The 25,162-nt window shown below is 39.1% G+C and overlaps 1 protein-coding gene across 1 annotated transcript; it reads right to left on the bottom strand.

The window, feature by feature from the left end:
• Nucleotides 1–700: 700 nt before the first annotated feature.
• RAB4A (RAB4A, member RAS oncogene family) lies at nucleotides 701–20,667 on the bottom strand. The gene is made up of 8 exons (XM_086744000.1): nucleotides 20,453–20,667; nucleotides 12,844–12,924; nucleotides 11,495–11,609; nucleotides 9,878–9,940; nucleotides 8,541–8,695; nucleotides 7,507–7,602; nucleotides 5,431–5,591; nucleotides 701–4,118 (listed from the first exon to the last, which is right to left on the bottom strand). Exons 1-7 carry the CDS (start codon nucleotides 20,481–20,483, stop codon nucleotides 5,476–5,478), a joined length of 657 nt encoding a protein of 218 aa, XP_086600126.1. The 5' UTR covers nucleotides 20,484–20,667; the 3' UTR covers nucleotides 701–4,118; nucleotides 5,431–5,475.
• Between the last annotated feature and the right edge of the window lie 4,495 nt (nucleotides 20,668–25,162).

Here is a 25,162-nt window from a genome sequence, read left to right as displayed (position 1 = left end):
GGTGCTGGGTAAAGGGTTGGATTAGTTACAAAAGTCCAGCTGAGAGCTGAGCTTGTCTCCTGTGTTCCTCCCTTACATCTTCTTAATTACCTGTTCCCCAACTAACTGGCTTTTCCTGCTGCTAACAAGGAAAAAAATAGCTGATATATTTCAGTCTCTACCTGAAGTGCTATACATGCTGAAGCCTTGGGGAATCTTAATTCAGAACTTTGGAAAAAGGGGGCAACGTGGGGGGAAAAAAACCCATGAAACAGTCACTAAGAACAAGTACAATATTGCAAACAGGAAAAGTTAAGGCATTAAGGGATGGCTACACTGAAGTTCTATATGGTGCTGGTTCTACAGTAAATAAAGGAAATAAAGCTACCTACTATTTCTACTCTGGATTTAGAATGTATTTCTTGAAATCTTTATAGTGTTTAATTCTTTCTGCACATATAATATAATGCAAATGAGAGTTGCATTATATTCAGCATTTTTTTAGCATTCATGTTTTAAGGACTTATCAGGGCTGTACTTTTGAGCCATAATGGACCTAGCTGAATACAGAGAAAGGACAAGAGGTGGGTCAACTGTGAATTGCCTAATAGTTTGGAGAGCCTGTAAGTGTAAATATATCCTGTATTTTCCCCTTGCTTTAGGTTTTTAAAGCATTAAAGAGATCTTGCACAAGTACATAGAATTCACTGTCAGACACCTAGAAAAATCAAGGAAGATTCTTTATTTGGTGCTAGATACAAGCATTAAATGAAACGGTGTAGGCAAACAGACTCATTAAAAGGCAAGACACAGGCTTTAATAAGACATTTAAATCTTTTAAGGTCTGAACTGGTAAAGCTCCATATCCAATAATTGTAGTATATAGGTATCCAGTATTTAATTTAAGTTTCATTTAGAACTCCAAGCCCTCTCACTTTGGTAAAGTAAGGATTTTACACCAAAACCATACATAATTTATTTATCACCTACTGGTTAGGTGAGCTAGGTTTGGTTTGCTGTATGAACTATAATGCTAAAGCTTAAACTCTACTCCAGGGCTTAATGGTATGATGCTTATTTTTAGAACTAAAACTCCTCAGAGGAGAAACAGTAAACTTGCACTGGTGAAAGCTATTGCTTGCAACAGTTACTTCTCTCACAAGCTGCCATTTTAGAAACTTTCTTTTTAAAATGTCAGTGAGATATGCAGCATAAAAAGCTGTGATACTACAAAACATGCACATTAACCTGGTTAATGTGTATACAGTAAGAGAATACATTTAGAACTCATTATAGTGACACTATTCTTTCCTTCCAGATAGGAAGGGGACAGCTTAAGACAGCTGGTTACAGAAAGGATAAAACTGTGCTTACTGCTTCTTAACCACAGACACTTGACCAAAATGATCTTAAGAACCAAGTATACAAAAGAGGACAGTCTTGTATGTTAAAGAAAAAGGACAGGAAGAAGTATAAGAAAATCCCTGCCAAACACCTAAAATGTCTGTTTAAAAGCAACAGTCCTCTATTCTGTTCAACTGCTACTGTAAGAACAGAAAGAAGTTTTGAGCAACAGCCAACACCCCTTCAGCCATTCTCACAGTGACAGGAGAGAGACCTTTAGCTTTACTTGTGCAGCGTCCCAGCTGGTAAGTAAGGGCTCAGTGTTCACTTTTGTTAGTGTACCAAGAAACCTGATGATTAGATTGTGGTAATGGAGGGAACAGACTCCCTAAAGTCTTGTTTTTTCCCAGCATTCCAGAACAGATTTGGAGCTTCCAAACCAAGACCATCCCCTCCCCAACTCTGGTAGAAACACAACACCTCCCAGTTAATAATATGCCATTTGGACTGGTGGAAGACACAACTACATCCAACATCTACTTCCCAGGACTTGCTTTTAAGTAATTCTAGTTTCTGAGTACTGGAAGCCAAAATAAATTGAGTGAGGATTAAGACAGGTAAGTTGCTTTGGAGTTCGTTGATGTTCTTGTAAATGCACAATTAAGCTGCTTCAAAAATACTTTATACTCTTATCAGGAAGAGAATACTCCTTGGGAACAATTGTCATCAATCATGTAACAAATCCAGTCCTAAATATTAACAAGAAACATAGGAGAGAGATTTAACATAAGTCTTTGGACCCAACAGCCTTTTAAAAACTAAACCTAGGCTTTTTAAGTACAAAGGAAACTTACTTAATTCCTTTTAATTCAGAGATGACTTAAGGTGTGCATCTTTCAGATAAGCATCTATTTGAACCAAAAATATTCGGACAAAGAGAATAGTTTTAAACACAATTCTGATTCCATGACAGATGGTATTCCCCTGTGCAGCATTCTTGCTTTGCTCTTGTGCTTTAACTGCCCTCTGAATTACAGCTTCAGTTCAGTTTTCTGGTTTAGTTTTTAAACATGCATTTGACAAGTAACCCCTAAATAGCAAAGATTCATATCTAGGAAATAATAAAGCATGTTTGACCTTGGCATTTCAATACTGGGTTCAGATCAAATTAATTATTTGTTAATTTGCACTTCCAAGTTATGCAAATAACTAAGTAAAAATGTCACTAGTTATTTTCCATCAGGGCAAGTGAGATTGTCCCCCTGAACTGGTTGAATTCAGTGGCCTCCAGAACCACTAGCTTAGTTCTGCAGCTCCTTACTGGGCAAAACAAAAGCCACAGGTCTCTCACCTGATCAGTTGTCATAGCACTGTAAAAATGATAGCAATACTTCTAGTTTCATCCTCCCTCTTGGACCCTCTGCAAGTCTCTTCCGCTTCTGTCTCCAGTTGACTGATTCCTAATCTCTTGCCCCATGCCCCTTCCCCACAATAAAAAGAAGGCAGGAAAAAAAAGTCTAAATTATGCGATTTAACATAGGGGAAAAAAAAAAAAAAAAATCACTACCACAGCTGAAATTCCCCTTGACAAGTTTCACAGGAAGAAAGAACTACATAGTATAGTTGTTTTTTTCCTTCCATCCCATGAGTCTCCTGGGGGCAACATGGACAGCATTACATACAGTGCACTCACATGAAGTTCAAAGGTAGAGCTCCAGCAAGACAGACTGGAAGTTCCTAATTTTAAAGTCTAATTTTAAAATTCAAGTTCTTAATTGTACTTCATGAATGTTTAAGAAAAATAAAGTAGTATCTTAAATGTCATACATTCTGGATACTTTAGCACCACCAATCCGGGATCAGTTTGTACCTCACCAGGTATGCTTCAGAGATCCCATTTCCACAGCTGACTGCACTCTGTTTGTGATATGAGGTCAGGAGAACTACTGTGGCAATTCTCCATAAACCCATGTCCCTCCCTAGAACTACAACACGCACAGAAGATGCACAGTTCTGTTCACATATATATTCCTCCTTCATTATGTCAGTGCTATGCAAAACATCAGGACCAAGACAAAAAGATCCAAGTCAGTCAACAGCCATTTGAGACACTTAAAAGTATTTTTATAAACTTCAGAAGTTTGATAAAAGAGATTCAGAAGTTTTTAAAACTGTGATAAATAGGGTATGTGAATGTCAGTAAAAAATATTTTTCCAACTTGACACAGCAGTAAACGTAAGTATGGATCCTAAACATATGTTGAGAATCAGTCATGTTAACAGGTTGTTAGAACATGGCAAACTAAGTAGGAAAAAATAAAACAACCCCTGACTGACAGTGCCAGTGGTTTTATAAGTCAGATCATAAATATAAAACTATTGTGCAACAAACATACATGACAAAGCCTATCTCAGTTAATTTGTTTATATGATAAAAAAATAAAATATTAAACTGCTTGTAGTGCAACATTCTATCAGCATACATAAGTATACCATGCTTTGTAAGTTTACTGTTACATTATTTACAGTATATAGCAATGCTTTAAACTAGAGGTGAAAGAACAAAAACAGGTAAAGGAGAATGTTCACATACAGCTATGAGTCTTAATATTGTCCACTGAATTACCAAGTTTGCTTTGCAGACTTTTGTGTCCTGTGAACATTCCTGCCCCACGCCACACACTACACCTTTCTGTCAGCAGTGGTCTGCTCTGTTTGTAGATAGAGGAAAGATCTTTTTAAGAACTGCACAGCCTTCAAGCTTTTCTGTTTCTTCAAACCATTTGCAAGGACAGCTGTAAAATACACAAGAACTCCATCAATTATCTACATCTGATCAATCTGAAAACTCAGCTCTTGAAGTAAGATCAATAAATATTCACTCCTGTAGTGTCGTAGCAAAGCTGGACTAAATTACTGCCCTTTTCCAGCAGTCTCTTAGTTGAAGGATGATATTTTATAGGAGGAAAATAAGGGAGGAAAGCAGTTCAAGGATTCCTATCTTATTTAAAATTCTGAGCTTTAATGGGGAGCTAAGCTCCCAGAATACAGAACAAAATATGAGAAGGTAGAATTGTATGTTGCCTTATTTCATGTTCTGTAAAGCTTATACTGGTTTGCACTGTTCAAACTGATAAAAAAAATGATTACAGTAAAAAATGATGCAGTAACTACGCCTGCAGTACTTGTTTAATTTGATAGCACTGTCCTCAGAGAAATAAGGATTAATTATATCAGAATAATTAACTACACAGGGAGAAAAGACTGTCCTAACATCCACTTAAATACTGCAATGAGTTAAGTAAAATCCATGAATATTGAGAGGTGTCTTAAGGACAACTCTTATACAAAAGAGCAGCCTGTTCTTAGCAGTAGGTTATCTGCCTTTTATGTCTCTTCCCCTACCACTGCTAATGGCACAGATCTGTTCCTCACTTCCTCTGAAGAATGTCTTTGGAAGACTTCTAGAAGACTGCACACCCATTCCACAGGCTGCAACAGTCCTAAAAGAGCTACTTCAGATGACAACACTGCTTAAGCAGCAAATACTGCTATTCTCCTGTTTACATTTCTGCTCATAGCAGACAGGAATCAGAACGACTTCAGGATGTCATAGGTAGGGAAAAGAAAAAAGTGGAAGTTTAAAATCCAGTATTATATCTTTAATTTTCAGATCTCAGTCTTTAAACTTAGTATTTCAGAAAAGACTATATAACAGCTTTAGACAAGATACTGCACCACACATTTCGTGAATTCTCATTGCTAGTAATATTTGTCCACAGTACAAAAGAAATTATTCACCTTCTCTACATTAGGTAACTATTAGGGCTATAATGCATTTTAGGAATACAAAATTTTAAAATGTTTTCCGCAGCATTACTCAGAATAAGCAAAGATCAAGAAATACTTCAGTAAGAGCACTACTCTTGCTTTAGTGGGCAGATGGTAGAAGAAAAATCAAAGTACAAAAAAAGAATGATTTCTACTGTACATTATTGCCCTAGATTCTGTGTTACTTTACAGGCTGTGAAAAAGCAAAGCACTCAATACAGCATATTTATGAAATATGGTAATTTACCCAACACCCTGAGATTTTTGTAACCTTACCTTCTGTATCTAAAGTAAGTATTGGGGATTTTGTGTTTTGTTTCTTTAACACCCACATTCTTGAGCACTTTGTGCTTGTGCTCTACGTGGTGATCTCAGCTGTCTCAAGGCAGCATCTCCATACTGAATACCTGAGCCCATTCTTTCCGGATCCAGTTCTCCTGATGAGAAACAAAATGCTCATAAGAAGATGGATCACTTGCAAATAATACATTTCAATTTAACTGACAACATTAGATTAAAAATGCATAATGATATTCTGCTCTAGTTATGGAGAGATCTATTATTGCAATTCTGTTTACTTTTAGGCAATTCCAAACCTGTATCATTTTCCCCTGTAATTTCAACCTCATGCCCTTAATCATAATGACAAAGCAGTTTGTTTTCAAGTTAGGTTGCAATGAAAAATGTATTTGCACTAACTGCTTCTAACAAAGGAAATGTCCCAAATGTTTTCTGCAAACACTGTTAAAAATTCCTCCTTTCAGAGACTGATATGCAAAGAAAGTAGTACTGCAGATACCAAGCCAAACAAAAATGGATCAATCTGACAGTAGGATTCCATAAAGCACTGCCCCTAGAGGAAATGATCTCAGCCTCCTCTACCTCTGGTATCCATTTCTGCCTACTCCATACCATGTGCCTTCAAAAATGTTCTTACAGCTGTATGGTAAGATTAGAAACATTTAGTCTAAAAAAAAAAATCCAACCCAAAGAATCCCTTTGAATAATTCAGACCACTTATTCAGGTTCATTGCACACATGAGCCCTTTGTAAGTCATGCAGATGATACTACAGTTAGGAGACCAGCTGATAGCTCAAGGGTAGGGCTGCCATTCAGAAAAGACCTTTGCTGATCTAGAGGAACAGGCCAGCATGAACCTCATGAAATTCAGCAGCTGCACATGCAGAGCTCTGCACCTGTGATGGAACAAACCCAAACACTGCTACAGGCTGGGGACTGACTAGGTAAATGGTAGCAATTGGGTAGCACTGGGACTCTCTTCCTGGAGCATCTCAGACTGTGCCTTGACAAGTCCTGGGCTACTCGCTCTCACTTTGAACCTCAACATGCTTTAAGAGACCTCCATAGGTTCTTTCCAGTCTCCATCTTTCCATGATTCAATGCATGTATGCTGGCACAAAGAAAACAGCAGCAGCTCACAGAAAACAGGACTTACTTCTCTTGTGGTAATGCCTCTTCAAATCAGTCATGGAACTACAGTATCATGAGAAAATAGTTACACTTTGGTTTTGGGTTTTGTTTGTTTGTTTAAAACAAAAGCTGCTGTTTGGCATTGATTTGATGCAGTAATCAGGGAATTCCTATGAAAATATCATATTCTTTTCATCTAAAAACTTGTGTTTGGCAATCAAAATGTGTAACTAGAGTCTAAGACAGACTTTTCAATATGGCCAATACCTAAAACTTTGATGATATTAAAAAAACTAGAAGATGAGAGAGAAAAAATGGAATGCAAATTAGCTGTAATGACACCTAACACTTAAACCTGTCTCTGATAGAAATCAGTCCACTCGTGCTGAAAAGCCTCCAGGACATTTCTAGATCTACAAAAGTAAAAGTGGTTTTAACCAAGAGGCAGGAAGGTCAACTTCAGAGAAAAATAGCTGCTAGGAAACATCCCTGAAATTTTCTATATTATTGTTAAAATTCTTGAGTGTATTTCTTGCTACATACAAGAAAGAATTAAAAGTTATGTCTGCCCTGATACTAGGTTTTTACTCTGCATTGCTAAAAACATCTAGCATCAAGCTTGATGTTTGTAGGGCTATAGCACCCTACAGAACACAACTACACTCAGAGCTGACTATTATATTAAGTGCTGTGTAAAAACATCCATAATTCACAGCACCACTCCTTTTAGATACACAGATCTGACTTAAAGTTCATTCCTATTGAAGTATATAGGAAGCAGCTATAAACCACATGGGTTATTCCTCCACAATGGGTTAATTCTATTAGAGAACTCTGAACAGCGGTTTCCATGTGTACTCTTAGTTTTCAGGAAAAAAAAAAACCCAGACAACATTACAAGAATATAAAACTCAATTTACCTGATTCAATTTTATTGAGTATTTTTCTTGCACACTGTACAAAGGCCTCTTCAACATTTTCTCCTGTTAATGCACTTGTTTCCAAGAACATCAACTCTGCATTCGACACCAGAAAAAACAATCTCAAAACAAGTCTGGAATATCTGATATAGTAATTCAAAGCATGAAAGCTAGGAACAATAAAAGTTTTCTTAAACTTAAGGAGAACTATCATCAAATAGTATGGTCCAGAAAAATTATCTTTTGCTGGCAAAACTCCTAAAAAAACCAAAAAACTTCCTCTGAAATTTATACATTAAGCCTAGAAAGTCGCAATCTGAAGATATAACTTGGGCTGTGCATGCAAAACAGCACTTGAAACCAAAGAACTCCATATAGTTTCCCATTAATAGCAAGTTATATGCGAAAGGACAGCCAGACACAGTTGGTAAAAAAGATTATGTATAAGTGATTTATAAAAGCAAAACCAGATTTTACTGGTGGCAGGACTGCTGCACAGAAGCTCAGACTGAGACTGGCTTTATCTGCCACAGAAACGTGCCCTCAAGCACTGGAAGTTCTGAATACTAAGGTAATAGTCCTCTGGATCCACGCCGTGCACTGAACTCCATGAGTTTACTCCCATGAGTAAAACTTGTTACTTCCTACTGCAGCATATCTCATCCCTTCTATAATCTACAGAATCTATAAGATGCTGAAGACTAGGAAATCATGCTCTTCATTTTCTCCTCAGCCCTTTGGAGGCAAGGTAATATCTAAAGTTGCATTACATTCCCTATGGAATATATCTCCACATCAAAGGTATTCTTTAAGTAGCAGCTGTGACTGGAAAAAATCACTGGTAATGAGACTTAAATAGTACATGCAGTTCTCACTGCACTGTCCTCTCTCTATACCTCATGTACAGACAGAACTCTCTTTTCTGTAGAGACTTGACAAGGTACAGTGGGGAAAGTACTCCCTAACTGCAGGAAAAAAAAAATATAAAAATTTAAGCATCTTTGAATGCTACATGAAGATTTTGTACTACTTACCATTTTCTTGTGCAAACCGAGATGCTTCTAAGAAAGTAACTTCACGATCTGCATCAAGATCCTTTTTGTTTCCACACAGTATTATCACAATATTTTGACTTGCTAACATTCTTGCATCCGTCAACCAATTAGTAAGTGCATTGTAGGTTTCCCGGCTATTTAGAAAATCACATCCTTTATTAGAACACACTCATTTCTAGTGAACGGATCACTGAACTAAAACTCAAAAGGCAAATCTTTTTTGCCAGAATGCAAACCACAAAGTTGCTGCTAGTCAGGCAAGTCATCTATACATCTCAATATGCCAGCTATGAACTGGGAACAGTAACAAGTTCCTTCACGAAACTATTTAAAAGTCTAAAGTTTTCAAAAGCAAAATTAAATCAACCACAATATATAAATAAATATAAACAATTATTCCCTGTTAATGTGAAAAGCTAGAATCTTAAGCACTAATCTAGTTTCAGCCTTTTGTGCATGAAATTTTGGGATAACAGAATGAGTTATTGTTTAATATGGAATTCAACTGTTAATTTTCAGGTGGAACTGTAAAAATTTACTCCACTTGTGGAGAACTGCATGCCTGCACTTTCACATTTGTGTCAAGACCACTAATATCAGAGGCAGTTACCCTGGACACACCACTAGTCATTGCAGTGATGGTCAGAGATAAAGCCTTCAGGCAGTAAGACTGACAGGTGAGTCCAACAGACCTTAAGCACAAACCACAGATTTCAAAGACTGCTCAGAGGAGAGCAGTTCACTCACTGGAAAAAACCTAACAGATCTAGCAAATCATCATTAATCAGCACAAAACTTATCTGACAAGGTAATGGTCACGAGGAAAAAAAGGAGGAAATGTGTAACAGTACGGTATTCTACTGGCTGCCTGTAATACTAAAGTATTAGAAGATGTAGAGATGAACAGAATTTTGAGCTACAGTTAAGGAATGTGTAGGCAGAGCTAACTCCTCCAGAATGACCTGTTATACCAGCACACTGATAAGCACTTTCCATAAATAGGGGTGTCTGCTCTTAATTTCTGCTGGAAGGCTTCCCGAGCCAGTGGTTGCATGTAGTCCACCACGACTAGAACAGCTACTGGTGGGCCAATTCTTGTGTAATCATTTGAGACTGTTTATATTTATTACATTCACAATATCTCATGTAAGCAACTTCCAAACCTTAAATACACATGAAACCAGAAGTACTTTTCATACTTAATTTTCTTTTCTTCCTGCCCATTCTCTGTTAGAGGATTAGGTACTTGGGAGTGAATCATTATGCGTTAATCATATCTGGTAGTCTATAAGCAAAAGAGTTGCTAGTTTTCTTACCTGGTTATATCATAGACAAGCAAAGCCCCTGCGGCTCCTCTATAGTAACTCCTTGTTACAGACCTGAAATAGAGTTATAGATATACACTTCTGTAATATCTTCATTGTTTTAAATCTAGGTTAATATAATGCAATCTATGTTATGACACAGAATTCTTATTTACATATTTAAAATAAAATGTGTGTTTTAGCCAACGTTATCAGCTGTGCAGCAGCAGACTATTTACAGCCAGACTTCTGATGAAGCACTTTCACTAAATATAGCTGTATAGGGATTCTCAAACTCCATTATGACGTGTGTGCTGCTGAAGCTACACATACCATCATACTGTATTGCCTGCCAGAACTGGGAGCTGGTGGTGGTATCTGTGACATGAAAACAGCATAATTAACTTATGTTTGAACTCCCAGCAGTGAGGAGAGAATGAGCAAAGGTGCTGTAACTGAACAATTCAGGATTCCTTAAGTTGAAGAGAAGGAGGCAAGGAAAGCAAAATAAAATATCCTTCAAAAGGTAGAGGAAGAAGAAAAAAATCTGCTAAGTACACAGAGGTGTGATCAGCCTTAAAAAGAAAGTAATTACATCGATTATAAGAAGCAACAAGAACAAAGGGATCTGCAATTCTGTGAACACTTTGAACTTTAAAGAGCAGAATTTGCACAAGCCTCTGAAAGTACAGGGCCTCCAAGCTCCTCAGAATCCCAGTACATTTGGTCAACACACTGAAGAGATCTCATTCATGGAGAGTATGTAGCACTGCGCAGCTTTACTGAGTCACAGATGTATCCAAGGACTTGTCTAATAAGAGGACATTTACCTGGATTGCTGTCCATGACTCAGACTTCTACCACCATACTGACCTTTGTAAACCACTGCTCCCCCACCCCTCAAACCAAAGAAAACCTCCCACACACCCCTCACCCCCCAAAAACATAAAAAACTGATGTCCTATTTGATGGTAAATGTACTCAGGAATGTAGTAGATCTTAATATTGAATTTGATCTATGCCTCAGATGTATGACGCAGTCAAAATATCACATTAAAAGTACATTGGTGGTTCTAAGCTGACAAATATATTGCTTTTTCTTTAAGAAATTTAAGATATCTAAGTCTTTCTAGAGGTGCATTTAGCCAAGTGAACTTGACAACTGATTTTTTTCCTTCTAATAAAATAAAAGTATACTATGAAATTGTTCTCATGCAGACTTTGAACAGGTTACAACTTCCTGGCATTTACTTATTCGAATCAACAGAAGGTCTTCTAAATATCTTCTAAACACAGTTACGTACATGCAGTTAGTTAAAAAACTATTCTGAGCTTGGCTAGTGAACAAACTTTTAGCCACACATTCTACTCATATACCTTAACCATTATAGAAAATACCCAACGAAACAAAGGGCATAACCTCAGATTCTGCAAGGCAGCTTTGCTTTGCTGAAATCAAAGGATCTGTGTCGCTAGGTCCAAGTTAGAAGATCTGGCCTAGTAAACAATATGAAAGCAAACAATTCCACTGACAAAGAAACTATGCTTACTTATAAGCAGAGATAAATAATATTCAACATCCACAGCAACAATTTAATAACAAACACTTAAAATGATTTAAAAGGGTACCTGAATCTTTCTTGTCCTGCTGTATCCCATATCTGCAATTTTACATATTTGCCACCAACATTTATGATCTTTGAACCAAATTCCACTCCTATAGTATGATTTGAATCATCTTTGACTACAGAAAAGAAAAACAGACTTATTTTGAGAATGGAGTAAATAATTAAGTTTTTACATAATCCAATATAGATATAATCAATACTTCTCAGCGTTCAAATTACAAACTACTTGCTAAACCATCAAATTTAGTGCCACTCAAGTTCTACTGCCACCATGCAGAAACATTCTTATAATTTTTGAACAGTTTATTAAATTCAAAATTACTGCTAGAAAGCCCTGCCTTAATCAAACCATTCCCAGATCACATTAATAAACGGCAAGATAACTTTAGTACATTTTCCAACTGTGTTTTCTAATACTTTGATGCAATTTAAAAGTAATATTCACGAAAAAGCAGAACACAAAAATACAGAGTCTTGTCCATGAATAAGCAAGAACTTCTTCTTTAAAGCCCAAAGTTAACTTGCTTACGTACACTGTTGTGTACACTTGCTCTATGTACTCTGTTGATATCACAGATTCTCACCAATACACACCTGCCCTTACCAGAAGCAAGGTCACGGTTCAAGTTCAGTCACAGAATCATGCCATGTTCCTTAGAGAATACACATTATTATCCTAGAGCTACTCCTCAAGAGATAAAGTGAATTACCTTCCACTTGAGAAAGATAAGTCACCTTAGATTTACAAAGGCTTCGAAACACCTGTTATTTTTGTTTAACCACAATGTCAAATGTACTATCCAACAGGAAATTTCTTTTACGTCATCTATTCATCTCCAAATAACACCTACAATGGAGTCTCTATCAGTATTTATCATAGAATGCAGTCCTTCACAAATAATATGGAGTATGTATTTACTTAGAAAGAGACTAGATGTTGGGAGATTTGAGCTCTGTCCAACTGGCTTTCTAAATCTACTCAAGCAATTCAACTTTTCTTTCATCTGCTCAGTATTTTTTCTAAAAGATCCAAGTCTCTCTATATATCTAGGGAAGCTTATAGCTGCAAGATATAATACTTATAAAAAGTAAGTCTGTGTTTTCATCAACATTCTGTTATATCTATTTAAGAGTAATAGAGAATACTGCTCAAGATCAGGCTTTCGATTAGAGGCAAACAGTGAGCAATAAAGACTTACAGTATGGTTCTGAAGATAATTCTCAAAGTCTTCATCTATAGAAATAAGAATAACAGCAACTTCCATACAAAGAATAGATACTCATGTAGGCAGAGCCTTCATCTGTGGTACAAAGCAATGGAGAACTCTTACTGTGCTTACATATACTTACATTTCTTTTCAATAAATTGGTGCAGTAAACAGGATTTTCCAGTTCCAGCATTCCCTATGACCAAGAACTTAAAAAGGAAATCTGAAGATTGAAAGACAAAAAATTGCTAAGTTTTAATACGCACTCACATTTTCGTCACAAGACCAGGTATACCAGCCAGCTACTCCCTAGTAGCTGTTATTTCAAAGAGAAGGGAACAGATGACAAAATTAGCAAAATAACAACAGAACTGAAGAATAACCCAGTGTACTCAACAGTGATGTTACAAAGTAAGAGCTAGAAATGTTATTTGTTTATGGAGATACAAGAACAACAAGAAGAGATGGAAACGGCCGAATTTGAACTCAGTTGGAATAGGCTGAATTACAGGTATATGGTTTGCTTGTATTCTAGCAACCTGTTTTAAGGGTACGTAAGCTATTAGCTATAGTCAGTACAAATGCCATATATAATGATGTGATTTCTTGAAATCTGTATGTTCTTGTACTTTTAACTTTTATTCACATTAATTTGAACTTCTTTATGTTAACTGCTTCTCCCAAATAACTTGTGATAGGACAGGAGGAAGTTGCCTCAAGTTACAGCAGGGGAGGTTTAGGTTGGATATCAGGAAACACTTCTTTACTGAAAGAGTGATCAGGCACTGCAACAGACTGCCCAAGGAAGTGGTGGAGTCACCATCCCTGGAGCTGTTCAAAGAACATGTAGACATGGCACTTTAGGACATGGTTTAGTAGGCATGGTGATGTTAGGTTGACGATCTTGGAGGTCTTTTCCAACCTTAAAGATTCTATGACTCATTTTAATACTTGTAAAGCTGGAACAACTACAAAGTTTACAGTCAAGCAGTAATTTTTATTCTGGGATGTCTGCTTTCACATTTCCTCCACACAGTAAATTAAGATACAGGTACTTCTGGCACTTTACCTATTTATGAGTCATTTACATCAGTGTTCATTAGTAATATGTTTATTCAAGACTTATGGTTCATTTGTATTAACAGTTACACGAAGTGCTTTAACACTGCCTCCTCACATCTGCTTTCAGTTTGGCTAGAGACTGAAGAAAGCTTCCACTCTCATACAGACTGATAAACCGTGATCAGAAAGTTTACAATTGCTTCCCGTAATATACAGCCATCAAGGCAACCTTTAGTGAGTTTGTGCAAGACTCACTATTTTTCTACCAGCAGCGGCTTTTTTAATAGCCATCTTCACAACTTTATTGCAGCTTCTCTTATAAACATAGCAGGTCTCCAGAAGACATTAGGTAAGTGTGCAATGAAAAGGATTAAGTTTGCAATATCAACAAAAATTAAAACTTAACATTAATTTCATTAACAGTGTTCAGAACTGTCAAATGGGTTACATAGATATTGGTCCAGGGGATGGCAGAATGAAAAAAAAAATTAAACTATGCTAAGCAAGTCAAACCACTCATACATTACTACTAGAACTTCATTTGAGTCTTTAGTTCTACAAAATGATTTTAACAAGTATACAAATCTCATTCCATTTCACGTAGGAATTGTTATTTCTTATGGTACATCATAAACACCCCCTAGCAATGGTAAAAGCACAAAGCAAGTTTCTCACATGGTAAGGTAACTCCCACTGTTGAAAAATTAATAACAAAACAGAGGTCTATGAGTCTTGGGAACGTCCATCATCCTTTGTCTTCACTTATATTCTATATTTTATTCATATTTAAAATGAGCTAGTGTTTTACAACGATTTTTGCTTTTTCACATTTTACCTGTGCATGATTTCTGTTGTTTCAAATGCTGTAACAGGCTCGATATAGATTCTGTATTCTATCCGTCTCAGAAAGACATTGCTGCCTCTTGCTCACAAATATGACCATTTATACGCCCAAGACATTCTGTTCCAAACTCCTCTCATTCTTCACGCCCCCACCCAGCTGCTCATGCTTTCTGGATGAAAAAATAGTTACAAAAACGATTTTGCTTCAGGTTGTGAAAATGTTGTGTGTTCTCTCCTGTAAAGCAGGGCCCTTCATGCAATCTGAACTGCAAAACATGCTGAAGCTGAGAATGCTTCATTCTATCAAATCTTCACTGTTAGTATAAAACGTAGATATCAAATACCCCCAAAATGTTAGGTTAAGAAAAAAACCTCATCTCTGAAAGAAAGCCAAGTTTCTCTCTTTATGGACCAAAAATCACTAGTTAGCAGCCTCATGTACCTTTTTGTATATTTAAACTACCGTGGGTGTGTGTAATCTCACTGGTTTTACCACTTTCTGGAAGTTCCTCAAAATGTGAGATGTTCCGAGACAGTTACAACTAAAATAATCTGTTTCTGGTCTCTGCACTTTTTCAAAAAATAAATCTGGTATCCAGTTAAAATTGCTTGTCTTTTGTATCTAGTAAGTGCTGTTTGTCAGATCATCTTGTTAAAGAGAACTACAAAATTCAAGCCTACCTTCCTTTCTTCCCCCACAGAAGACTTATTATTGACAGTATTATAACAGCTACTGTCAAACTAAACCAGGAAAAGAATAAAAACAAAACTATTCCTACATTAATTTGCTCTGTGATTGTAAGCTTTGGTTGTTACACGTAGTTCACAAAGCTATACTCGTGCAACCCACAAAAACATGCTGATAAGCAAATTTAACACGCTGCTCCGTGCTGTAGGCCAGCGAGAAATTTAAACAACACTGTTGCTGTCAGGGACTGAGCTGAAATAGCTTCAGAACACAGTGTATTTTTCCTTTCCTCACTTAAAACAACTGATGTGTTTTAAGTTGAGGTGCTTCACATTTTGCTCTGAAAGTCATATTTGGGGATTTTATATCAATATCTTTAAATTGATAACATTCTAGTCACACTTTATAACAGACTCCCAATTCTTATCAAGAATCTATTGCACCAGACAACTTTAAAAGGGAATCTTTCCTACAAATACATCACTTACATACCGATTCAATACCTGCTTACTTGGTAGACAAAAAAAAAAAAAATATATATATATATATATATTTCCCTCTGACAAAGAAAGCAAACAGGTTTTCTAAGGTGCATTTTGCAACTGCAGTTACAATTCACTTGTTTACAGTATGGAAATAAGATAAGTGTGGTTTATTCTACCATAGAATGGAAATATCAAAGTTTTATAACAAAAAAATCAAAACCTTCCTACACCAAAGGTGGCAGCAATGTTTCCAAACACATGTAGACTTGTAGAGTAAATGACACTTCCAAGTTACATTCACAAATGTAACTCTGCTTCTACCAGTTCAAACTCCAATTTTATGTGAATTGTTCAAAATAACAAGTCCAAAAGTCTTTTGCTAACAGTTTATCCATAAGCACTGGATAACAGGTTTCAGGAAATACAGAATACTTTGCACGTTTAATCACTGCAAGGAAGGACAAGAAAAGGGATTTGCCAATACTCAAAGTCACAAGTATCCATATTTAATAAGTTTTTAAGTTCACGGTCTAGCATATTAATGAGTAAGGTAATATCAAGTAAGAATAGGGAGAACATTTTTCATTTTGTTATTCTGGAACTTCTGTATGATAATGGGAACCACATCAATTACATTTTTATAAATTTTAAAATTGTTTTATTTAGGACATGAAATACCTTCTCTTTGAACTGTACAGATGTATCTAAAAAATTAGCATAGTTCAGAAACACAGAAGCTGAATGAGATTGGACAGATAGCTTCTTTCAGCCCAACTGCAATATCACTGTGTACTCACAGTTGGGAAAAACTTTTATTCATTCTTTGCAATTTCACCAGTGTTTGAACTACTGCTTAATTGCTCTAGTTTTTATTTTTGGTTTGCTCTTCCCAGAGGAGTTAAGTCTTTTTTTTTTTTTTTTTTTTTTTTTGCTTTCGCAATTGACAAAGCAGCTCTGAGCTCAAACATTCCAGTTAGCTGCCAAGGCTGTCACCCTAGGGAAGTTTTTCTTTTGAATTCCGTTGCTCCTCCTTCATGGAAAAGTTGAAAAGCAATGTCATTCAGATGTTACAAATGCTTGCTACCAAGCTGGCTACTGAAAAGGTCCAGAAAAATTCAAGTACTTTGCCAGTAAATAAGATCATCATTATACAGAAAAGATTTAGTAAGGAAACTGAACTCTGTGCCAAAATGAAAGAGTCACAAGACATGCACTACAGAAAGTATAAAGATAGCACTGCACGGCTGTTTAAAGAAATAAGGCAATATAAAGAATCAACTTACTCCCCTCTGTGAGCTACATGCATCATCTGATTCCAAACTGGCTGGGGGTACAGGGAACAAAACATTTTCTACCATCGGTGAAAAGGATTAAAGGATTAAAAGGTGTGGCTCCACCCTGAAGATATATCAGCAGCTAAACTACATGTTCGGTTGAGGGAGGAGAGGGGGCAGCTGAGGGGAAAGGAGAAGGGAGACAACTGTGGGCTTTGACTCAAGTACTGGCAAGAACAGATGGTTGATCTGGAAACCACCCCCAGACATCCAGCCTTCTCCTTCACCTGAAGTTTACTCCAGCAGAAGGAATAACTGAACACCTTCTGAGCTACTGCAGCCTAGTCTTTAAAATGTAATGAGAATGAAATTGTTTCTTAGATGCTTGCTAATACAGAAGGGAAAAAAAAGAGACCAGATTACATCCTCAATTTCAGTTCAGTCTTCTTCCAACTCCTTGGCAACGAGTAAAACTTATATTCACTAATGCTGACCCTTTGAAAACTCATTCATGCCATGAAAAAAAAAAAAAAAAGTCTTCTAGCAGTCTTCTAGTAACTGGATATCTTCTATTTTGCAGAGGTCTCCATAAGGAAAGAGTGCTCTGAAGCATTCCTACTGGCATATGCTGCCTCTAAAGGAGAGAAAAGAGGAGCTATTCTCCCTGTTTACTCTTTTCTCTAGCAATAAGAGTCAACAAGATAAACAGGTAGAACAGATAAACCTGGCTGTATTCCAATCTGCATCATGAATGCCTGAAAGAGGGAAGATCCGCTTCCTTACAAGCAAAAGAGCTATGCCTTCTAAGCAATAAAATCAGATTTGAAATAAACTGAAGGCCAGGATGATAAATGCAGAGACCATCATTTGGGGGTGGGGAATGTGTGAGATGTGGAGAAAAGGATTAATCAAATTGTCTAGATCAAAACCGAATATTTTTAAATGGACAGAAAGACTATAAATTAAGATAATGACAGACATTGATAAACTCATGTGATCAGACTGGGAGTAGTAGATACTGGTGGAGAAAACATTCATATGTTTTCACATGGTAACTATCTGCAGAGAGGCCATCGCATCTCAGAAAACTAGAGTTAAGTATTTTTCCTATGAATAAGAGATTTGTTTCCAATGTTACAAATCCAACCACTTTTCTAAGCCTATCTGTACGGGATGGAAAGCTTGAGGTTACATAATTAGGATGGGTCATAATCCAGGTGATAAGAAGAAAAATCCAATTCATGAATAAGCATCTACAAGAGCAGTAGCTACAGGGGCACTGGGGCAATACAGTGACCATTGATGTCAGTCACCTGCCCTAATACTTTTCTCTTCCTTGATGATCACTGTAACAGCTGGTCAGAAACAAACCACTTTTTGTTAGGGCAGCGAGCACATCAAGCACAGAAGATTCACAATTTTATCACTTTGTAATGTTTACTTTGAACTGTCAGTCAGGCTGCTACATAGGCGCACAGGACACTGCAAAATTAGATACTGGTTACTGTTATGGTCAGAGATCATACAGTCATTGTTAAATTTTATGTTGAAACTTAGTTTTTATTCTTTACCTACTCTAAACTTTGATACACTCAAGTATTCTAGCTCAGCATTTTTGTAGCTTGTGTATGAATAGAACAAACATTGAAGCTCAAAAAGAGAATTATATCAAACAAGAACTGAACAAATAAAAGGAACAGACCACAACAACCGCAAACCTTCAATTTTAAAGGCCCATCTTCTAGGACATCAAAACAATCGTAAAGTATCAACAGCTACAGTGGGCTTACAATTGCTATTTTGCATCACTGGAACAATGCAAAAATGTTGACCTGTACTTGTTTAAGATATAATCACCCATTCAGCTTGCTTGCTATTATAGCATCAAAAGAGGAGCACTGCTGAAATTCTCTTTGTCATCTCTGGTTGTCTACCCACTCATTTGCTTAGAGATCACCTATCCCCCTACAAGCGGAGGCAAAGTGGTCCCAGTTCGTAATCACAAGTGTTCAGAGTAGGAAGAATTAGTTCAAAACCTCCTCTGAATCAACAGAGCACACCTCTCTGGTTTCTACATATAAGTTTCACATGTTTCAAGAAAGTATGGAGAAGATAAGCAGGGCCTTGATATCCTAATGTTTGCACTTCAAGGGCTGCCTCACACTCTTGCCTCATTTTGCCCCTTAATTCCATGCATTTGCTGTACACTGAAACAGTGACCAGTGAGACAAAGCATCTTAAGCGCTGATGACCAGGGTATTGAAAATACACTGATTCACATAGCAGAAACGATCATGTAAGTTAGCCTACTCATAAGAATTCCTGATGGCTGTCACAGTTAGCAGAGCCTTTGTGTCCAATTTTGCTGAAATTATCCAAACTATTCCTCATTTTCAAAACAATGCAAGTCCAGCTCTAAAGTGTGAACAGCTACTGAAGATAAGATGTTGCAACAGACAAAGCTAGAAAATGACAAGGGTTTATCACAGTATTCAATTCTAACCTTACAATCTGTCATATGGACTTTGAAAATGTTTACAGGTAGGACAGTATTTTTATACTGCAAAATATTACAGAACTATATGTTATGGAAAGGGGAGAAAAAGCAAATTGGTTCAAGCAAACAGAATTGTTTCAAGCAAAGCTATAAAGAAGATAAACGAATGCTATTCAGTCACTTCCCATCTCCTGCGCCTAACCAGCAAGACTAGCTCTGCTTACCTTTTCAGCTGCTCACTGCTCTTTGATGCTTCCCTGCAAGGCACTGACACACCCTGCCAGTGCCAGGACACTGCCTTACTCCTTCGGATGTTTTTCTACTAGTAGTAGTTAGCCATTCATGCTAATATAGGGAGGTACAAACATATTCACTGATCCTTTTTCCTCACTCACTCTCCCAGTCAGTTCTTTCTGATGCTTGGCACATCTCAGACAACAGGATTTAAATCCTACCTTGGCTCTCAAAGAACACAATCTCCCACTGAAGAAACGCACAGCTTCTCCCAGAGGACAGACACTGCAACTTTTCTCCTGAATTCGCTTAACCATAACCAGTACATAGCGTCTAATTGAGTTCCCTTGCCCAGATTTCACTTATATTACAAGTCAATATCTCTACAACGCGTAAAATAACTTTGAACGCCCACAGTTGTGCCAGCCCGCCCCACAAAGGCGGAGGCAGGGGCAGGGCGCTGGGACCAAAAGACCAGGCCAGCGCACCACCCGAGGGGAGACCCCCAACCCCAAAAAGCCCAGAAAGCCGCCACGGCCCCTCCTCACCCCACATCGGCTCCGCCACCACCTCCCCACTCCTCAGCAGATGAGCGCCCGGGCCCGCTTCCCCGGAGGGGAGGAGGAAGAGGAGGGTCCCCCCCGCCCCGCCCCGCCCCCGGCTCCTACCGTAGGTCTCGGACATGGCCGTCTGCGACATTTCGGGAGCGGCGAGCCCCCTTCCTTCTCCTCCCCTGCCCAGGGACAGCGCTGACCGGCAGAGGCTAAGCAGCCCGGCAGAACCGGGCGGGCGGATATAGGAGAAGGGAGGAAACCGGAGGAGCCACCGGCGGCTCAGCCCCGCCAGCAACGGCCGCAGCTGCGCGCGCACGCGCGCCCAAACCGCCTCGACCTCCGCCGCCGGCAGCAGCAGGCGGGCCCTGTTTCTCCGCGCAGGCGCAGCGGGCTCGCGGCCGGCGGCCCCGCCTCTCTGTGGTGGCCGTTACCAAAACAAGGCGCACGTGCGGGGCCGTTGGGCTGGTCGTGTCCGCGTTGAGTGAGCGTAGCCCCTGCCGCCGCGCTGCAAGGTGCTGGTGTTTGTGCGGCTCGGCCGTTTCCCTCCGCCCTGCCCGGGAAAGGCAGCCGCTGGGGAGGATGCGGCGGGGAGCGGGGCCTGTCGGCCCGGCCGCCCTCGGGAGGAACAGTCCCTCGGTTCTGGTGACATGGTCGGGGTCTCGAATCTGAGCCGATCGCAGCGGTCTGTCTTCCCAGTGAGTGCACAGGCGGCTTTTCCCTGGTGCAGAACCTCCCTTGTGACAGTTCGTCCTGAAAACTCCATCCCACCGTCCAGTTTGAGTCCTAAAATGCCTACTCCAGATTCTTTGAAATACCACCTGCCCCCCCAGTTTCTAGCACTTCGGGCAAAGTCTGAGCCTTTTGCTGTCCCTCTTTGAGGGACACAGTATATATGAGCTAACAGGCTCTGAGGCTCTGAGCAACCTGATCTGGTTGAAGATGTCCCTGCTCCTTGCAGGGGGGTTGGACTAGATGACCTTTGAAGTTTCCTTCCAACCCAAACCATTCTATGATTCTAACAGGGATTTGAGTTTTGGTTGCTTGGTTGGTTGGTTGGTTGGGTTTTTTTTTTGCAGAGCTCCTGACTTGACCATTGCTTTTCTTACCTCCAAGATAAACCCCAAGGAAAGTCAGATTGCTGAATAAACTTCCTGAGTGCAACAGCGCTTGGTTTATGTTATTCTTTCTTTGATGCTTTATTAACTCCCCTGTGATCCTGGTTAGTCTGGCAGCAAGGGGCACTAAGAATCCACAACAGCCTGTCCATCTTCTCCCTCCCCAAACAATACCTTCGCGTGTCCTCCATGTTTGTCTTTCTGCCATTCCTTTTAAAAAAATTCTTTTCTGTTATTTCTGGCTCTTTAATCTTGTTGCTTACAACTTCCCATTCTTTCCACTTCTGCATCATTTCCCAAGCTGTAGGAAAAACTGCCTCTGCCCGTCCCAGCCATTTCCTTACCAAGTTTTTGCTGGTCAAAGGTCAGCTTTTAAGTTGGTATCTCTAATCAGTGAAACAGTACACATTGAGCCAGCACCAAGAATGCCTCAGACAATCTGCTGATTAGTCTTGATGTTGTGGATACCTATAGACAAAGAAACTTGCTACAGTTTTCAAAGAACCAACTACTTAATGAGTTCATACTATTAACGGTAATTAGAGGTTATATACACAGTTTCCCAAAGTTATCATAGTCCTGATGCACAGAGGATATTGATGTCTCAGATGTCACATTTGAGCATTTCTGTGGGGTATCTGCTCTCCAGAGCGCGGAAGGAAGCTGAGGGGTCTTCACGTGAGCTGCATGGATCCCAGCATGTGACACAGACAAGAGCTTTGTAGCTGAAAGCTGTCCCCAAAATGGTACGTTTTGAGGCTTAAGTTGGGCATTAAAGAAGTTTGGCCTAACATCACTGAGTCCCTGATAGATGTTTGTTATTTTTGCTCAAAAAAAAAAACCAAAAAAAAAAAACCAAAACCACAAACAAACCCCAAACCCAAAAGTGTTAACAAAAAAATCCCCAAAGATTGGTTAACACAGAAGTAGACAGATTTTACTAGATTACTAAAAATATGTCATGTTATATCAATAAGAGAACATGGAGGTTTAGACGTCTTGCACTGTATAAACAGTACGTTAGGCTAAGAGACAAATTAGTCTTGTCAGGTCTTGTTTTTTATTATGTTTATCTTGCAATATGAGCTTGCCTGTATGGAGATTATATTTGCTAAATATGCTATTGCACTATTGCTTCCATCCACTCCCAATTAGTTTGTGTGCACATGCCAATAAAATACATTGAAATTGTAAAGCTTGCTATAAAAGCTTTTAGTAATACTGAAGAGGAAGATGGAGGTTGGAAGAATGGTAAAGCAAAGACAGGAGAACATGAGAGATGAATAGGATTTGGTGTTTCAGTATTTCTGCTTTGAAGAGGAAATTAGAACAAAGAGAAAAATTCCGAAATAATGAAGAAAGATTGCACTAGGTTAGAAAGTATATAGCTGATACCTCAGTAATTTGAGAATATAGGGTTCTGTATGTTAATAAAATCATTCTTTCTGAGTAATAAAAAATAAATAGTTAGAATTGATCTCACTGATGTCCATCAAAAAAAGTCAAATGTTTAATTAATCTTCTCATTTATGGTTTCTGTTGTTTACATCTGCTAGAAACTTCTGGCTGATGTAAAAAGAGATATATTATGTCAAATTGTATCTACAGATCAGGCATTTAAATACTATCGTTTGTTCCTCACATTAGTTTCACCACAATTATTGCGCCTATAATTGGTTGTGGTTGTAAAATTGCTGCTCAGAAGGTCATGTTAAGGCTTCTCTAAAAATGCTAATCTCATTTTTTACTAGTTTTTACTAACCAGTGTATCGTAATATTAGTGCCTGACACCTTAGGAATGCAAGAGGACCCATAAGATCTCCTTGGAGCCTGTAACCGTTTCGTAGGATTCCTATGCACAAAGTTCACCCAGTGTATGATATTTAAAAGCACAACAGTATTTATTGCTCTATTACAGCCTTGCACAAGCGGTTACCAGCATAAGCAGTTACAGTTCCTAGCATAAGCAGTTACCAGCGTATTGTTTTCCCTTTGTGACAGTCTTACCACCCCGACTAAGCCGGAGACACCGCCGAGCAGGAGGACGATGATCAGCTGGGTCAGAGCAGAGAAGGGAGGTAGGCGCAGCACCTTCAGGGCATCCCCTGTTGTTCGTAGAGTGAGCTCTGGGTCCTTTCTCTCTCCCTCTGCGCTGAGCCGCCTCTGTTTATCCCCTCAGCAGATTCAGTGGCAGAGTACTGACCAGGTGTTGGTGCACGTGGCCAGCGCACGCAGCAAGGCCTGCCAAGTACGTGCCCGGCTGGCCAACAGCGGTTCCCGGATAGCAGCAACATCCTGCTCAATAACACCCCTCCTAGCTCCCCTCTCTGAGATAACAACCCTCCTAGCTCCCCTCTCCAAGGTCGAGTTCCCACAGCTGTGTGCTGTAATTTCCCACAGTGGCCGTACACGGACCATCACTGAGATCCCTCACACAGACCCAGACCCAGGATGGGCTATTCTGGAAAGCTCTTTCTTCCAAAATAAAATAACTTTACTTAGGACTTTGTGGATTAGGACACGGCTTTTAATAACTTAGCATTGCATGTGGCCAGATCCTTCAGTATTCCTTTGCCGTATTGTAGGGAAACAATAAGTTCAGTGTGTAAGTTCAGTGTAAGTTCAGTTTGGATCGGAAGCCGGGCCGTGTTTTGGAGTCACCTTCGCTGAGGGCTGAGTGCTTCTGGCTGGGGCTGGAGTGGAGCTGAAGGTGGGGTGGGCTGTTACTGGAGAGAGTGACAGGGCATGCCTTGGTTTGGTCTGGAGGTGGCACTGCAAGGCCATGTGTGAAAGGCACGACAGTAGCCTGGCATGAGATGTGCGTTTGCCTATCAGTTGTGGGTGTGGGACATACAGCCCAGTCAGAGAGGCTCAGGTAAAATCGGTAAGAATTGTATTCTACTGTGCTTTCCTGTTTCTTGTGTGCTGAATATGGAAGGCAACCCAGTGCATATGGAAGCTGCAGGCTTCAGCTTGATTTGAAGCAGCAATGAGTTTGGCTCAAATAACCCAAATGAAATACGAAGATAGGTGATTGATGCTCTGAGAGACCTCTGAGATGTCCGTTACCTCCTTGTAGGCAGTGTCATTGGCCAGTTGACTTCGTCTGAACACAACTGACATCATCTCAACACTGTCATCGTCAGCTTCCACAGAAGCTGCCCTCAACCCATGAACATGATTGTCAATTAATGTAATTGCAGTTATGCATGGAAATTTATGGGTTGGATGCTTCTAAAATCATGGGCTCATCTCTCAGCTGTCAGCCCAGAGTGACAGGAGCTGGTGAAAAAGGTGACTGCAAAGGTACATCAGTGCTGTAATTTAACTACTTTATCTTGCCCCATGGTGAACTTGTCTAAGAATAAACATGAAGCCCACAAGCTACACTACTGTACTGGCAACCAGTGATAGGTAGAGTCTGGCATGCTGTATGCTAGCTATCTGCTTATTTCTTTTATTGTGCTCTCTTCACTGGTAGTAGGGAGATGGCAGCCGCACTGTGGAAACTGGTATTTGGGAAGAATCACCAGAAGCCGGGGTAAGCTCATTTTAGGATAGCTTTATGCTATAGTGCAGAAGTACAGATTTGCCCTGTTGTGGGATTGAGTACCATCTCTTTTGGTCTTGCAGAACCCTATATAATATTTTTAGGTGTTTTGTCCAGGGAGACATATTCATGCACTTTGCTAGCCTAAAGGTATACAGA

This window comes from Chlamydotis macqueenii, chromosome 3 (genome assembly GCF_036417535.1).
Source record: "Chlamydotis macqueenii isolate bChlMac1 chromosome 3, bChlMac1.mat, whole genome shotgun sequence".
NCBI lineage: Eukaryota > Metazoa > Chordata > Aves > Otidiformes > Otididae > Chlamydotis > Chlamydotis macqueenii.
This window is presented reverse-complemented; position numbering and strand designations above follow the sequence as displayed.

Bases quoted from the DNA above. Each gene is read 5' to 3' on its own strand.
- RAB4A (XM_086744000.1), bottom strand. From the start codon at position 20,483: ATGTCGCAGACGGCCATGTCCGAGACCTACG. The intron at 9,941-11,494 runs GTACCCTTTTAA...ACTCTATTTCAG, and splicing joins GCAGGACAAGAAAGATTCAG to GTCTGTAACAAGGAGTTACT. The intron at 5,592-7,506 runs GTAAATTGAGTT...GTTTCTCATCAG, and splicing joins ACTCAATAAAATTGAATCAG to GAGAACTGGATCCGGAAAGA.